The sequence below is a fragment of the Malaclemys terrapin genome, chromosome 5 (assembly GCF_027887155.1).
Source record: "Malaclemys terrapin pileata isolate rMalTer1 chromosome 5, rMalTer1.hap1, whole genome shotgun sequence".
NCBI lineage: Eukaryota > Metazoa > Chordata > Testudines > Emydidae > Malaclemys > Malaclemys terrapin.
This window is the reverse complement of record NC_071509.1, coordinates 132243073-132260068: the sequence shown is the minus strand read 5'-3', so window position 1 is coordinate 132260068 and position 16996 is coordinate 132243073. Positions and strand designations below refer to the sequence as shown.

The 16996-nt window shown below is 40.3% G+C and overlaps 1 protein-coding gene across 1 annotated transcript in view; it reads left to right on the top strand.

Moving 5' to 3' along the window:
* The window catches only part of ADAMTS3 (ADAM metallopeptidase with thrombospondin type 1 motif 3), a 180970-nt gene extending 164478 nt beyond the window's left edge, over positions 1-16492 (top strand). The window contains 8 exon segments of the mRNA XM_054030728.1: positions 121-201; positions 2282-2445; positions 3106-3271; positions 3995-4127; positions 6144-6351; positions 7727-7844; positions 13715-14148; positions 14150-16492. Coding sequence (XP_053886703.1) covers positions 121-201; positions 2282-2445; positions 3106-3271; positions 3995-4127; positions 6144-6351; positions 7727-7844; positions 13715-14148; positions 14150-14296 — 1451 coding nt within the window. The 3' untranslated portion in view covers positions 14297-16492.
* The last annotated feature ends 504 nt before the right edge of the window (positions 16493-16996 follow it).

The window sequence follows — 16996 nt, the reverse complement described above, 5'->3', positions numbered from 1 at the left end:
TAGGTTAATGGATACCCTCCTCTGCAAGTCGAAGCTCGATAATATAGTGCCCTACTAACCCTCGCTATTACTTTTTGTTTTCTTCTTTACTTTCTTCAATGACTACTACACATGCCAAAGGGTACCTTAAGATGTTTGATATCCCCCCGGGTGCTAGACATGTGTTTATCCAAGAAGACGAGGCTTCTCCTCACATTCTTGGTAAGTGTTTCTCGCCTCAGGTTTGGCCCTTGTGCATGAAAGCTAATGTCAAACAATTGGGCATGCATTGGAGAACCTGAAAAATGAGAACCATCAAATTAATTGTGTTTATTGCACGGTAAGACAACAACAAGCTAAAGGCTTTGCTGGCTTCCTTGTGTATTGACAATTGCATTCACAAGGCTGAATCCTACTCTACAAACTTAGTAATTATGTTTGTTTCTCATCTGAATTTTCTAGAAACTCAGACTGATCCTGATCAGCACTTCAAGGAGCTATCGATCACACTGAAAGTGGATTATTAGTAAATTTAAAGGGACACTGTCAGGCTAAAAAGTATATAGGATATTACTATATTAATATAATTTAGTACACTTATAAATTTCTTACCTACAGTGGGTTGTAAGCAACACCTTATGTCATTACATGGAAAGAAGTCTTAACTCAAATATTTTTGCTGTTGGTTTACATTTACATTTCTCTCGGCCAATGAACGAGACTACCAATTTAACTTTTGTTTCAAGTCATTTTTGTCTGGTCACTTGCCCCTTTCTCATGCACTAGGGAACTGATCCAAAGGCCCAGTTAAGTTAATGGCAGAATTTTCCATTGACTTCAGTGGTTTCTGGAGTGGGTTCTAACACAGTGCTGCAGTGTCCAGGTTGCAAACATTGCAGGGAAGGTTTTGTTTTAAAAAAAAAAAAAAAAAAAAAAAATTTTTGCATTGGAATAAAGCAAAAACGGGAACATTTCTGTTGGTTTTCGGGCTTGTGAAAGCTTATTTGTAGAAACCTTAAATTTTGGATCAGCTGTGACCTGACCATGTACCTTTTCAATACAGAGCTACTCTGCCTTTATAGTAAATAGGCTCCATAGAGCTAATAAATACGTGATGCATGGCTTTTGCATTTTATTTACTGTAGTCATGATAATTTACAAGATTTTTCTCTAATTGTATGTCCTAGTTTTGTTGTGTGGTTAGAAAAATGATTTGTCTTTTTCTCTCTGATTAGTTTTTAAACTCTAAACAACTAATGATTTGTAAGCGATACACTTCCAGGATAACAATAACATCCACATCATGATTCATGTCTCACTCTAGGAAACTAACCTATCTCCCAAAGTGCATGAATATCTTAGCTGTTTGTTATCAGATGTTTTATTGTGTCATCTGTTCTCCGTTACCTTGTAATGGTGGTTCGATTGTTGCACCTTTTTTCTAATCCTTGAACCCCAGAATCAGGCGGAAAGTGTTTGTAAAGTCAGCATGTGTGGGTAGAATATAAGTATACAAAAGAAAACAACCTTTCAAAAAGTAATATTGACTTTTCCTTTCTAGTAATCACTGTGCTGCAAAACCCAAAGATTTCACAACCATGGCACTACAAAGACGTATAATGTTACTATTATGCTAACATGCCCTACAATGCCCAAAATACTTGTTTAGGCCACCTCCAAAACTTTCTAATAGGATTGGCCATTTTAAAGGTTTGGCTTAAGTCTAGAATTAAGCCAAAGTTTATGTAAAATAAAATGTATATCTACATCTATCTAACTTCATCTGATCCACCTGCATTAGGAGATACAGATATTGGCAGTATATACATTGTCAACCTCTGTCTCCTCAGTCTGTAGTTTGGTGGCAGTAAGAGTTTAATGTAGCAATTGCAGCTTTGGGTATAGCTTCCAGTCCCTGAGCTGATGGAGTTGTAGCACTTGCCAAAGGTGATCTGCTTTAGATCCTTGAAAGGAGTATCATCCATTCCCTGAGCACGGATTTATGATGAGTTTTTGGCAAAGCCTCTACTCTTTGGGTTGGAGGAGGAGGCATGCTAGAGAGAGATGGATTCAGGAGTGTTGAATGGAAGAGACAGGACTTTTAGTGTTTTTGGATTAGGAATAGCAAAATCTCCTCAATTCCCAAGGACCCACTGCAAAACGCAACATTTAAAATAGTAAGCAAAAAGAGATTTTTGAAAAGGGCTTTATAGAATGCTACTCGTCTCATTTCATGTGAACCCCAATGTCTGCAGATTACATGACAAGAAGCACAATTGCCACTGTTTTCGATTCCTTTTAGCCATTAAGAACCAGGCTACTGGACACTATATTCTGAACAGGAAAGGGGAGGAGGCCAAGTCACGGTCCTTCATTGAACTTGGTGTGGAGTGGGAATACAACATAGAAGATGACATAGAAACTCTTCATACTGATGGCCCTTTGCATGATGCTGTTGTTATATTGGTAGGTTATGTCAAGGGCTTGGGGTTTTTATTATTATTGTTGTGTTTCTGTGTGGCCAAACTACTTATTTTTATTAAAAAATGTTAAATCTTATAGTGGGATAAGTCTGTAATCTCTTGGAAAATGCGCATGCGTGTAAAGTTTTTTTGAGAGAGCTGATGAGCAGCAGCTCTGCCCACACTAGCAGTAAGAGTAATTTTACTGACATTCGCTTTCAGAGGTAGTGTGCAGTGTCCACACTACTACGTCACCATTTATTCATAGAACAGTAACGAGCTAACCATACGCCCAGTACAGTGCCTGCTGACATCAAGGGCCATTGGATCAGGTCCCATATGAGTCAGAACCATGTTTGGGACCAGCCCCTCCCCCAAGCAGAGTAGGAATGTGACCACGCAGCATAGCCAGTCTATCCAGCTCTGTGTAGTTCAGCAATCCAGAGCTAGGAAGGGTCAGTATTTGGTCTTATGTAAACTCTCCCAGTTTAGACTCATTAGAGGCATATTTTTCTATGTTGATCTTACTAATTTTTGTACTAAATTTGAAGGTAAAGATCAATAAAGTTTTTCAACTACTAAGCACCGCCTACATTTCCAGATATTGGTTTGTTGACCCAGAAAAGAATAAATATGTGCTCCATTTCTACTGGATCTTTTATAGGTCATTCCTCAAGAGAACGACACAAGATCTAGCCTGACTTATAAATACATCATTCATGAGGATTCAGTACCCACTGTCAACAGTAACAACATTCTTCAGGATGAAATAGATACTTTTGAGTGGGCTTTGAAGAGCTGGTCCCAGTGCTCCAAACCTTGTGCTGGAGGTAAACAGAGATGCAGCAGCTTCTAGTGATTCATATTAAATTAGGAGGAAGAAAAAGAGTTGTGGGTTGCCCAAGTTGAAACACTTGAAATGTCTGGTTTTTGGAAAGTGTTGCACTCTATCCTGTGAAAGTGTCTAAATTGGGCACTAAAAAACTGCTGGTACCCAAAATCAGCTAGTCACTTTTGGAAATGTAGATCTTGATGTTTATTTCAATACAGTATGAACTTTCTGTGGCATTTGTGGTACTCCTGACAGTCCGAATGGGAAGTATCATAAATGTCACAGTAACTTGAATTACTACAGTGTGGCCTAGTGGATAGTTCCCTGGACTGAGACTCAAGAAACCTGGGTGCTGTTCCCAGGTCAGCCACTCACCTGCTGTGTGAACTTGGGTAAGTCCTTTCTGTGCCTCAGTTTCCCTTGGGTAAAATTCTATTGCCTGAGTTGTTCAGGTGGTCAGAATTTGATGATTGTAATGGTTCCTTCTGGCCTTAATCTATGCAAATAATAGCATCATTATCGCTATAGTATACTGTAGAGTTACTTCAGATAATTCAGAATTTTATATCCCCAAACCATTTTGTGCTTGACATTGTAACAAAGGGCAATAGTATTTAAATATAATAGTCCACAAACATTGTGTTTAAACAGAAGTGTTTAAGAAGGGGCAGGACATTGTTACTAATTTTCACACAAAGTTACTTTCTGAAATATTTTCAAGGTTTCCAATACACGAAATATGGGTGCCGAAGGAAAAGTGATAACAAAATGGTTCACCGCAGCTTCTGTGAAGCCAGCAAAAAACCAAAGCCTATTCGTAGAATGTGCAATCTGCAGGAATGCACACAGCCACTGTAAGTATGGATGGATGAAATGTGGGTCTCAAATGAGAGTTCATGATTGTAAGAAATGGTCAGAGGGAAAAGAGGAGAATAAAGACCATGGACTTCAAGAAGGCAGACTTTAGCAAACGCAGAAAATTGGTAGGGAAGATCCTGTGGACGCAAGTCTTAAGGGAAAAAAAGCGCTCAGGAGAGTTGGCAAATTTTTTTAAAGACATCATTAAGGGCACAAGAGCAAACTATCCCAACGTGTAGAATAGATAGGAAGTATGGTAAGAGACAAGCCTGGCTTAACCAGGAGATTTTCTTGAATTTCAGGTTGTTGAAGGAGAGAATACATTTATAAAGTTTACAGATACCATCAAGCTGGGAGAGGTTGCAAGTGCTTTGGAAGCTAGAATTAGAATGCAAAATGGTCTGAAATAAATAGGAAGAAATTCAGTAAAAGTAGTACACTGAGGTAGGAATAATCAGTTGGACAAATACAAAATGGGAAATGACTGCCTAGGAAGAAGTACTGCAGAAAAGAATCTGCGGATTTTACTGGATCACAAAATTATATATGAGTCAAGAATGTAAGACTTGCGCGCACACACAAAAAAAGCAAACATCTTTCTGGGATATATTGGCAGGAATGTTGTAAACAAGACATGAAAAGTAATTCTTCCACTCTACTCAGTACTGATTAGGCCTCAACTGGAATATTGTGTCCAGTTCTGGGCACCACACTTTGGGAAAGATGTGAACAAATTGAAGAAAGTCTAGAGGAGAGCAACAAAAATTATTAAAGGTCTAAAAAAACATGACCTCCAGGGAAAGATTAAACAAACCCAGTTTTTTTCAGTCTGGAGAAGAGAAGACTGAGGGGGGACATGAGAACACTCTTCAGGTACATAAAAGATTGTTATAAAGAGGAGGGCGATAAATTGTTCTCTGTAACCACTGATGATAGGACAAGATGTAATGGTCTTCACTTGTAGCAAAGGAGACAGTAGGAAAAATTTCTTAACTGTCAGGGTGGTTAAGCACTGGAATAAATTGCCTAGAGAGGTTGTGGAATCTCCATCATTGGAGATTTTTAAGAACTGGTTAGACAAACACCTGTCAGGACGATCTAGACCAGGGGTCCCCAACGCGGTGCTTGTGGATGCCATGGTGCCCGCCAGGGCATCTAAGTGCGCCTGCGTACTGGCTGGCAGATGATGGAGGTAGAAGCTTGCCCAGGCCCGGCTCAGGGGCCTGGGGACTGCTGCTGGGATACAGAAGGTTGTTTCCATTTCATGGCAGGTTTGCTGCCAAGAATTTGATGGTTGTCTTATTTCAGTTGTTAGTGGACACTTGTCACTAATGGGGCGTGCTCAGTACGGAGGCTAAAGGATGAATAGGCACAGAGTTTAAACTACCCTCTTCCATTTAGAGGTGCTCCCTTGAAGTCAAGATTAAGAAAAATTAGTGGGGAAGCCTTGGAAAGCTTTATTCTGGATGAAATTCCCCTCAGTGGCACTGCCTGGGGTTAAATGGGATTTATGTGGTACAGAGGTCTTGTGCTTACTGGCTGACAATGGGTGAGTTGCATCCTCTGTGCGTAGACAGATGCATGCAGTCTACCTTGCTGGCAGTTTCATTTCTTTCATGAGCACTTGGAAAAATGAAATTAGTCTTGGCAGCACTCATTTCTCTGTTGCTCAGAGTACAATAATGGGTGTGTTAACGCTGATGGAAAAGTCCCATAGAATTTATCTAAAATGAAATGTCCAATAGAAAGCAGCAGTAGGTAGAACAGAATTATGCTCCTGCTGTAGAATTCCAAAGGTTGGTTTTAACAATTCTATATAAAGATTCTCTATTAAATTCGATTGGATTTTTCCATAAGAGCTGCTTAGTATTCCAGTGTATGCCCCTGAGGCAATGTGACTTGTATGTAAGTCAAGCAGAGCAGAATTTAAACAATCCCTAGTTGGTTACTGTACAGTGCAGTAGATAAATAGATTAAATGTCTGATGGCACTTTTCTTTTTAACCCCCTCAGTTGGATAGCAGATGAATGGGAATACTGCACAAAAACCTGTGGGAGTTCTGGTTACCACATCCGTACTGTGCGCTGCATTCAACCTCTTCACGACGGCGCAAACCGTTCGGTCCATATCAAGTACTGTAGTGGGGATCGCCCTGAGAGCCGCAGGCCATGTAACAGAACGCCATGCCCTGCGCAGTGGAAAGCTGGACCCTGGGCTGAGGTAGGCAAGCAGTATTGTACTCTGGACCATATACCTTTGGAGCTGACAGACATTTCCTTAGCAGTAAATGAACAGCTGTACCTTTGCCAGTACCAGGTGCCTGCACTGTCTTTGGGGTTAAGGGCCTCTGGCTGCAACTTTATTGAACTTCAGAGTCTTAAATAGTGACCTGGAAGCACACAGGCTTTGAGGTCTCCATAATCCTGGAAAGCAAAAGGGCTCTCACTCCTCCTGGAATTAACAAAAAAAACCCAAGATGTCAAAGCCTGCAAACCTAGGTGAAAAATTTCATTATGAATTTTCATGGGAGAAAAATGTTCTCCAACTTCTCAGCAATGCTTTTGAGACAGCAGAAGTTTTTAGTTGCTTTTTGCCTGCAGCAAGACTTTCTGGAAGTTTTTGGTTTATAAAAACCAACTGAGCCCTGTAGATAATGGCTGTAGCAATAATCTTGATCTTTGACTTTTCTGTGCTCGTGTCACAGTGTTACTGTTCCATTCATACTTTGTACCGAACGGAGGTTAGATTTCTGCTGGAAATAGATGCCTGGGAAAGGAATGCCCCCTTACCCTCTTTGTGGACTTCCCACATTGAGACTCCCAGTATGAGGAGGAGGCCTGCTAGTAATGGTGCCAACTAGGAACTTGGGAGATCTGGGTTCAAGTCCCTGCTCTGCCACAGATTTCCTGTCTGACCTTGGGCAAATCACTTAGTCTATCTGTGCTTCTGTTCCCCATCTGTGCAATGGGGATAATAGCACTGCCCTACATTACAGGTTGGGAGATGCTCAGATACTACAGTAATGAGGGCCAAATAAGTACCATAGATACATATAGCAACCTCCGTGGGCTGCTACTCCCCCCTCGCCTGTATGCTGGGAGGAGTGGGGCAAGGAACAAGGGGGAGTTATGTCTCCTCCCCCACCTCCCAGCATAGTAGCTAGCACAGATGGGGAAGAAAGCTGTGCTAAGTAGAAGTCTGGTACAAGTTATTTTCTCCCAGAGCAAGGGGGAAACCGAAAATCAAATTGACTCGCTCTGAGAATCACAATTCGGCCCCGGTCTGCTCCTTTGGCAGTGCAGGTCTGTGCTGCCTCATACCCCAGCCCTTAATGCTTGGATTTTCAGAATATGTGACAATAAAAAATTAAACATTACAGGAAAGGAGGAACACCCCACTCTGCCCAACTGCTGCCCCTGAGGCAAATGTCAACCTTTACAAAAACTCCTCTCAAAAAGGAATTTACAGCAGACCCTGAAGGTCACCCGTATCAGGCTATTCCAGACAATGTCGCCTTTGTGACATACCTGTAAGATAATTGCATGGTGCTGGGGCCAGGCATAACGTAGTAAAATACCTTGTATCTGTTCTGTAGTGTTCTGTGTCCTGTGGGGAAGGAACTCAGTCCAGGCAGGTCACATGCCGTGCTGGTGACCAGTGTGATGGAGAAAAACCTGAATCAGTGCGGGTTTGTAAGCTTGCTCCCTGTAATGGTAAGTAAACTTCCTGAATAACTGCACTGGCAATGGGAGCAACAATTCCTGTTTCAGTGTAGGATACCCACTTACTACAAAGGGGGGCATATGCAGACAGAGATGCCAGGGCCTGATCTCATTCTTTTAGGATTAACTGAAAAAACAAAACAAGAAGATAATGATCTTTGAAGTTCTAACAGAGCTTTAATTTCACAGCTATGTTTTCTGGGCTACTGTGTACACTACATTGCCTTTGGAGACAAGATGCAGTACAAGTACTGCAAATAGATGAATAATTTTGTGAATACCTCGCTTATACAGTGTGGTGGTGCTGCTACAAACTGATATGAGCACCTTGCCTTTCAATTGTCTCATGCTACAAAATATATCCTGTGCTTTAGACCAGAATTTTTTTCCTGCTATCTCACTTTTTAATCCTGTACATAATTGACATAAAAACAGCTCAACTGTGAAACTGACCATATGGAAAAACATGGCTGAGATCGTCAGTAACCAGTGTCTAAAGTCCACTTCTAGCCTCCTCAACAAGTTTGGCCTAATTTGCAAAAAATGTTGAGCACTCTCATCTCTTGTCAGAGAGAGTTACAGGTGCTCAATGACTCTGAAAATCAGGCTCATCTCTGAAGGTGCCTAAATATTGAGTTTGAAAATTTTGACCTAAGTTCCATTACAGAAGCTTTAGCACGGATAACCCAGAAAGAATCCTGCTTTAAACACTAGGGGGAAGCAGAGCTTTAGCTACTCTACAGAGAAGCAGTATTACAATTCTTCTGTATCTTAAGGAAAAGATATTTCTTTATGAAGTGACTTTTTTTTTTCTTTAAAGACTGAGACTTCCAAAATAAAAGAATGAAGCTTTGATCCTGTAAATTCTTAAGCATGTGCTTAAACTTACACAAGAGTAGTCCCAGTGACTTCTTAAACATGTGAGTAACTGCAGCGTAGGGGGCCACATTTCTGTTTCTGAAGTGGATCATTTAAAGTGTAAGAGTCAGACATGCAAATGTGGAGGCAAAAAGCTTTGTATTCTAAGGGGAGGCTGAGATCGACATGTTACCATTTTGGGAGAGTACCTGGATTTGTGATTATAGACTTACGTAATGTAGGCTGGGATTTTCAAAGGCACTGAAGTGAGTTAGGTGGCAGAGGGATTTGGGCATCTCACTTCCTTTGAACATTCCAGCCATTTATTTCAAATACAACCCAGCATTGTAACCATTGAGAAACCAGTAGCAGCAGAATGAGGATCAGCACCTACATTTCTGCCCTGGCCTAGTCTCTAAAATCCCAGAGGAGATGTCAGGCCAGGAAATTTGTATAATCCGAATATTTCTTCTCAAAATATTATGTAAGGTAAAGCCATAGAAGCCTCCAGGAACCTCTCAGAGTTAAATCCCCTGAACAGTAATAAGAGGGTGCAACATTTCTAGGCTGTAAAGTTTCCCTGCAGGATGATTACTTCTTATTTCTATTGTTACGGTACATCTCCATGATGAAATCTGATCCATCAGAAACAGTTAATCATCACAGCCTTATAAATTATTGAACCTCCACCACAGTATGATATCCTGATTGATGTATACAATACAGTGCTTGGGAGAATTAAATCCCAAAGTTGAACTTCACTTCTGTGCAGATCCCCAGCACAAGGCCTATGTGTTACGTAAGTCCCCATAAATGGGCTTATGTGGGACTTGAATGGCCCCTGTAGTGACCATCTGTGCAGGGGTGAAATTCACCCCAGCTTAAAGTTCTTTCTGTTTTTATTTTATAAATGTTTAAAATACACCCATCACTCAGGTGTCTGAGTATATGAAGCATGTCTGGGTTAGTCACTGGGGGGCTTACAAATCCCTAGATTGATGCTCCAGGTAGAATAGACAGAACATATATTAAAACATGATGAAACACCTATTAAACAAAAACTTAACTAGCAAAGAAAACTATAGGGCAGCGTTACAGTTTTAAGCAGATCTACACTAAGCACTGAGCTATAGGAAGGTATTATACAGTGGTAGGGCATATATAATTATATGCAGCCAAATCATGCCCTTCTGTAGCAAAAGTGAAGCAGCTGGTATAGATTCTATTCCTCAGCCCTGCGTGTGCTGCATTTCTCTGAGTGCCCAGGAACGTATTCTGCCTGTGTACCCAGCTCAAAAATGTGGACCATAATTTTTACTAGGGGGAAGATTTTCAAAGGTTCAAAATGGAGTTAAGTGCCCAATTTCCATTCAGCCATAGTAGGTAGTTCTCATTATTCCTCTGGGTCAAATATTCAAATAGCATCTCTGCTTTCCACTCCAGTTCTAAATATGGTTTACAAATCATTATATAGCTATGTTTCTGTGCACTACAGTTATTTTATAATAGAATGTGATAAACTCTTTATACTCCTGCCATTTGATATATTGAATTATTATGTAAATATCAGATAATTCCATCAAAATTAAAATTGGAGTAGTCGCCTTTTTCTGAGCATTAAAAACTCTTGCCTTCAGAGGGTTCCCTTCAAGATTTTTTGGTGTAACATAGAAAACTTACCATTTTGTTTACACACCTAAGTGCTATATGTAACACATTTTGATTTCTCTTCCTCTGTATTTTATAATTTAAGACATCTGCCATCAACTTTCTCCTTTCAGGGTCTTTAAATACCCTCTGGCCTATTTCTGAATTTAGTTAGATTTTCCTGTGGGAACACTGTCTGCAAGTACTGTACAAACTTTGAGTATTATATATACTGTGACAATGCTGCCTTTTCACTGATCTGCAACATACCTGTAGCATTCCCAATAAGACTTCTATGGTAATTGTTAGGCTCTACTAAAAGTATCCTATAGTAGCGATAAAGATTCCTTAGAGAGCCGATATGCTTTCTCACGTCTTCCTCCCCTAGTTACCATGAAACAAATAAAATGTGAAAAGGAGAATTTTTACCATGAAAACCAGCAGAAGGATACAACAGCCTATATACTGAATAAGAAATGGTTGACTAGGTGGTGCAGAATTAACCTAGAAAGTAAAAGAAAGGGACTATGTGAGTACACAGCACAAAGATTGTACTTATTTCACTGGAAGTAGATAAGTACAAAATCAAATCTTTGCACTATACCATGGATGTGATAAATTCAAGCCCTCTAAAACCTACATCAGTTGTCAGAAATTGGAACAGATCGAGTGCATTGTCTACAGCTAAAAAACAAATTAATTGCTTGGTACTTTTTGATGTATTTGGCAACTTCTTCAAGGGTATCTGTGGAACTTGCACTTAAACTAGATGTAAATAAGTGCATAAATTATAAATGTATTCTTAACATAAACTTTGCTATATTTTCCAAAGCAAGTGCTTTTAATAATATGGAAGCACAAGCTGTTTAGTGTAGCATACATAGATCAATAATTACTTGTGTACATGCAAAGATTTGTGTTTTGATTTTAGTGTTCTAGTTTGAATTATGAAGAAGGTCTTTTAATTTCCCATGCTGATGTCCTCCTCAAAATTTTTTTACAGAGGCATGATGCTGCTTCACAGACAGGGTTATTGTTCACTGCTAGAATTGTAGATTTAACAGTAGGTTTGCCTGGAAGCAAGGAAGTTTTTAATCAAGGAAGGATGTCAGGATTGGGCCTAGTGAATAATGAAAATGCTAATATTGGCACAATTTGTCAATGGCATGACTTCGTATAAGCCGGCTCCTCAGCTGTTGTAAGTGTGGGCAGACCAGAACTGGAGTCAATGGAACTAAACTAATTTACAAGCCAGCTGAGAATCTGGCCCACAGTTTGTATTTTGAATTTAAATATGGCTGTTCAGCACCCTGTTGACATGAGGTGAGGTAACTTCCACAGGCTCATGAAAAAATACCGCAGTGCAGCCAGCAAATTTAAGTAGTGATTGTATACCCCATCTGTTGCTTATTAAAATGCCAACTACATAAATACTAACTACGACTGTCAGACCAAAAGCTAACACGCCTTTTTGATAGTTTGGTTTTTAATTTTATCTTTGTCACCTCTCTAGCTTATAATTATGCCTTCTGCTATTTAAACAAAATCTGTCGCTACCATTTCAAATAAACTACAGCACATCAGAAGCAGTCTGTTAACGTACACTGTGTGCTGGTAACACTCACAACATTGGAATCGTCGTTTAGGGCACCAAGCAACTCATTTGTCTCTCCATTAAAATAGTTCACGAGAACAGTAGTAAGTTTGTAAGTTCTCAGCCTAAGGGGATCCAATCCTGCAAGGTGCTGGACTCCTCCTGCTGAGTGCCCTCATTGTGAAGTCAGTGGGAGCTGAAGATGCTCGGCACCCTGCAGGCTTAGACCCAGTGAGCTGCACCCAGGCCTATATGGTGTTCCATTGAAGCCAGTGGCTGCCGAGGGTCTATAATTCTCAATGCAGGATTGTGGCTTCCAGTGCCTATTCAGCAGTGTGTAATTCAAATAATTTTTCTGGCTACAGAGGACAACATTTTATAATATCAGCATGGTAAAAAGGCTGGAATTTCACAGCACACCTACACGTAAGCTAAATATTAATGCGATCAATGCCTATGAAATTCTGAGTTGTTATATATCAATTCAGTAGAGTAGAAATTACCAATGTGTTAGACTGATATACAGGGGGAGGGGGCAGAATTACCCATCTCCTTATTTTTGAGCTCCCCAAGGAGTACTGTTAATTTCAAATTCCTAGGGCCAAATTCTGCCCTGCTATCCGTCTCATGTTCACAGAGATTTGCCAGAGGCATAAGCCAAGGAAGAATTTGGCTCCTGCCCCTAGACAGGACAAACATTTTAAAAGGTTAATTAATGGTCGCATTTTGGTTCAGCTTAACAGAATTACTGAGCTGCTTGTACCTTGATATGGTTGATTATGCCAGACTGCAACATTTAATACCTCTCAGGATTAGTCCCAGGTCTGCAAACGCTGAACGTTCTTTGAATTCAGTTGGATTATTCACACTCAAAAAGCGCATGCGAGTTTCCAGGATCAGGGTCTTAGATTGAGATTGCTTTCTAACAGCCAAAACAAAAAATGACCTCCACTAATTTCAAACCATCATGCGATTTTTGTCCAGTGTATCTACAGCCTCTACACTTTTAGCTAAATAATCCTGTTCTGTTGATAAGATATCTCATGCATGCTCAAAGGAAAACTGGCATCTTGTCTGAGCCCTCCCAGGAACGTACGTCCCATGCACCAACCCTAGAGGAAACTTATGTCTGGTAAAAGATTGCTTGGGTTATCAGTTATGTTTAGGTCACTGAAACCTCAAAAACATGGTTCATTTAACTGCCAACAATTATTTTTAAAGAACACCTGAAAAGAATCTTTCAGAGATACTACCTGGGATTTCCTTTCCTTCGAGAGAGAGTCAATTCTGGGCCCAGTCTTGTTGATAGAGGGCAAAACCAGAAGGGATCATTTCAAGTCTAATTATGATGATGTGTAGGACTGCATCTGCTAAGGTGTGGAAGAGCTGCCAAATTTTATACACTAGCATATTCTGCATGTACTGGATCTGGTCTTCCCCAAGAATGGGTCATACTTTTCTACATGCAGAGAAATCTGTTTCCTGCGCAAGGGAGCCAACACTTTCAAAGGTGTCCCGTGATTTTGGCCCCTCAGTTTGGCCCCTCTAGTTTCATGCCAACTAGAGACCCTTTAAAGGGTCCGATTCTCAGAGGGCAGGTGTTGAACACTTTCCGAGAATCAGGTCCCCCCCTCCAGCATCTCAGATTGGGCCCCCGGTCATCAGGCAGTTTTCAAAATATAGGCTTTGGACTCTGAACTTTCGAAAGGCTGCCCTGCATGCTTCCCCCAGGTTTACAGTCAATATTGTGCTTGTTTTGCAGATGAGCCCTGCCTGAGAGACAAGTCAATATTCTGTCAAATGGAAGTGCTCGCACGCTATTGCTCCATCCCTGCCTATAACAAGCTATGCTGTGAGTCTTGCAGCAAGCGCAGCAGCACCCTCCCGCCTCCTTACCTTACTGAAGCTGCTGAAACCAAAGAGGAAGTGATGTTCCATCCTAGTGACCTACCTAGGGCCTTGGCGATGCCGACATCTTTAGTACCTCAGCACGCAGATGTCGCTGATGAGAACAGAAGTTCTGTAGGCAGGGTGCCTCCTAGGGAAGAGGACATAGATGTACCTGTTTCTACATCAAATAGTAAGTCCAAAGGTGCTGAGTTACCCCAGAGGAGAGCTTACCAAGCAGGAAGTCAGACTTCTAGGCTGATTGCAATGCCATATCAATCACCTACCAAGACTGGCAATCTGTCCCCGTAATGCATCAGCCTTGGCAGCCATTGTTCCCAGGGTAGCGGTTAACAACACTTCTGCAGGTGCTCTTTCTCCAGCTAGAACCTCAAGGAAAAATAAGCAGCATGTTGAAAAGAGACGTGCTTTGAGATCGTCCACGGTGGAAAGATAAAAGTGAATGCAAAAAGGAGGATAGTAACAGAAATCTTTTGTTCAGGACACCATGGTGCATGCGGCTTTCCAGAAGCAGAACTCTCTACAGGTCATTTTAGTTGTAAATAAAAAACAAAGTGCTGGTTCACTTTCTAGTTGCTGCCATCCTCCTACACTTCATTATCTGGTTAGCTTGAATGCATGGGAGGAAAGCACCAAAGAATATTCACATCAATGAAAGAAAGTTGCCGAGTGTGGTGGTCATTCTCTAGTATAGGAAAAGTGGCCAGAGCCTATTTTGCACATCAGCTAATTGTTTTTATTTTTAAAAGATCACATGTGGGGGGGGGGGGGACACCACCACCAGAAGAGGTACCAAAAGTTTACACTTTTACAAAATATTTTTGCAGTGGAACAACAGAATCCATAAGACTTGTATTGCTAATTTATCTATATAAACAAATATTGTATGAGCAAATTTTCAGCTGTTATGTATATACTGTATATTGCAGAAAAAATCAGTATTATTTTTAAGAGTTTTGTGCTGTCAAACAATTGTTTACTTATGTTACATTTCTGGACATTTACTAGGTGCCTGCCATTGAGTACTGCCTTCCTTACATTCCAGGAGTTGATTTTCAAAGCAGCATTTTAATTAAAAGAGGAGCTCCATTTTAATATAGATTACAGCTACTGACCTTAGGAAGATCTTTATTTTTAATATCAACAATGTGATGCTTTCTTTTTGGGGGGAGAGGGGGAACTGCCATCTTACTGGTCCAAACCTACTCATCACCTACCAATTAAAAAATCTGTTCAGCAGCATAACAATTTTAATCACAGGTAGAAGAAACTGACGAAACGTGCCAGTGAAATCAATGCTAACACCCCTACCCTCTACGTAGCAGGCATTGTTTAGGTCTAGAACTAGCAGTGCCTTCTCTGAATTCTCCTTTTGCCTAAGAGGGACAGACTAGTGTACTAAGTGAGAAAAGTAACTCTGTATATGTTATAAGTACTGTACTGTTCACAAGACAAATGTGAGTTGTGTTTTCTGGATGAGCTGTTTGCTTCTGAATCTGAAAGAGCATCACAGAGCTAGAGTAGGCACTAATAAGAAGTAGCTGTGGCAAGATTTAAAATGGATGTTTTTCCTGATTAAAGCATTGATTTAAAGGCAAGAGAGATATTTATTTTTCAGCATGGTTCACCTTGAAATCTCCACAACCACAATGCATCTGACTGCAATAATTGCTAGTAATTTATGTCAATAACCATCTTTCTCAGTTCATCCAGTCATGCTCTCTCCTGCGTGTTGCTGTAAAGTACTTGTATATAGGATTGAGAACTAAAGATATTTATTAAAAGTTGAATTCTTGATAGTATTTTATGTACGAAATATTTACACTAATAGCAGTGACTTTTTCGCCAAGATAAAATAGAGAGATGTAATTAGATACATGTACATGCTATATCATATGCATAGAACAGAAATTGAAGCTAACTAAACTACTGTAGATGAATTGTTGGTCTAATTTCTTTTTTAAAAAAATCTTAAAGCCATTGTCAATTACAAACAGCTTTAGGTTTTTTAATAGTTTACTAAAGTTTGATGTGCAATTTTTGTCCTGTCTGAGCAAACTGTTTAATAAAACAGTGAATTTGTAGCATTAAAAACACTATGAAATATATTAGGACTCCATGGATCACATTTTGGAAACAGACTAAGAAATGTGTGTAGTAATTTTGTGGGATTGCTGAGCTGACGTTAGAATGCAAATCTTTCAGGAAACCGTAATGTCAACTAGAATGTAAGTAAATTAACCCTCAAAAGAGAATAGGATCACGGCTGTCTTGCATTATGATGTTTGTAATCTAATCCACTGAAGTATTGACTCGATGCCTCTAAAGAATTGCTGCTACTTTTATGCAAGGCTTTTGAAGGTCTAAAGAAATTAGCATTATATAGATTGTGTACAGACAATCCCTGAGACTCAAACAGACCAATAGGATATGTATTTGCTTCCTTGGAATTCCCCAGAAGTCAAATTCTCTCTCTCTTTATCTTTCACATATATACAATATGGATGTAGATACTCCTTGTACCTTTTTGCTTTCTTTTCTACCAAGCTAATTTCTCTTTCATTAAAGTGTACACTACTGATACTGTTTGTTGTATTGGGGAGCACCTAGCAATAAAAACTTTAACATGCCACTCTGTACTGTGGTTTGGTTTTTGGCTTAAGCTTCCTCCCCACAAAGTGGAGGCAGATTTACTTCCTTATCAAGCTCTTTGTCTTCTTGTAAAATACAAATTTGAACTTATTTTATTTAAATCTATTCAAAAACACAGCCAGCCTCCTGGGCTACCTTGAACTAGACAGCAGTCACAAAAGATGTCAGGCCAGATCCTCTCCAGTCCAAAGATCCGCTCATCAGAGGAGGGAACGAGGCTGCGTGTGGCTCCCTGGCTCTATAGGTCAACAGGTACCAGCCCCTATGCAAGTTAGAGGAGCCTAGTCTTAAGTAGCCAGGTATGGTCTCTAAGGGTACAGCTGCACTGCAAAAAAAGACCCACTGCAGCATGTCTCAGAACCTGGATCAACTGAGTTGAGCTTGTTCTACAGAGCTGAAAATAGCATGGGCTCAGGCTGGAAACCTACCCGGCCCCCCCTTGCTGGGTTTCAGAGCTCTGACACCAAACATCACTGCTCTTTTT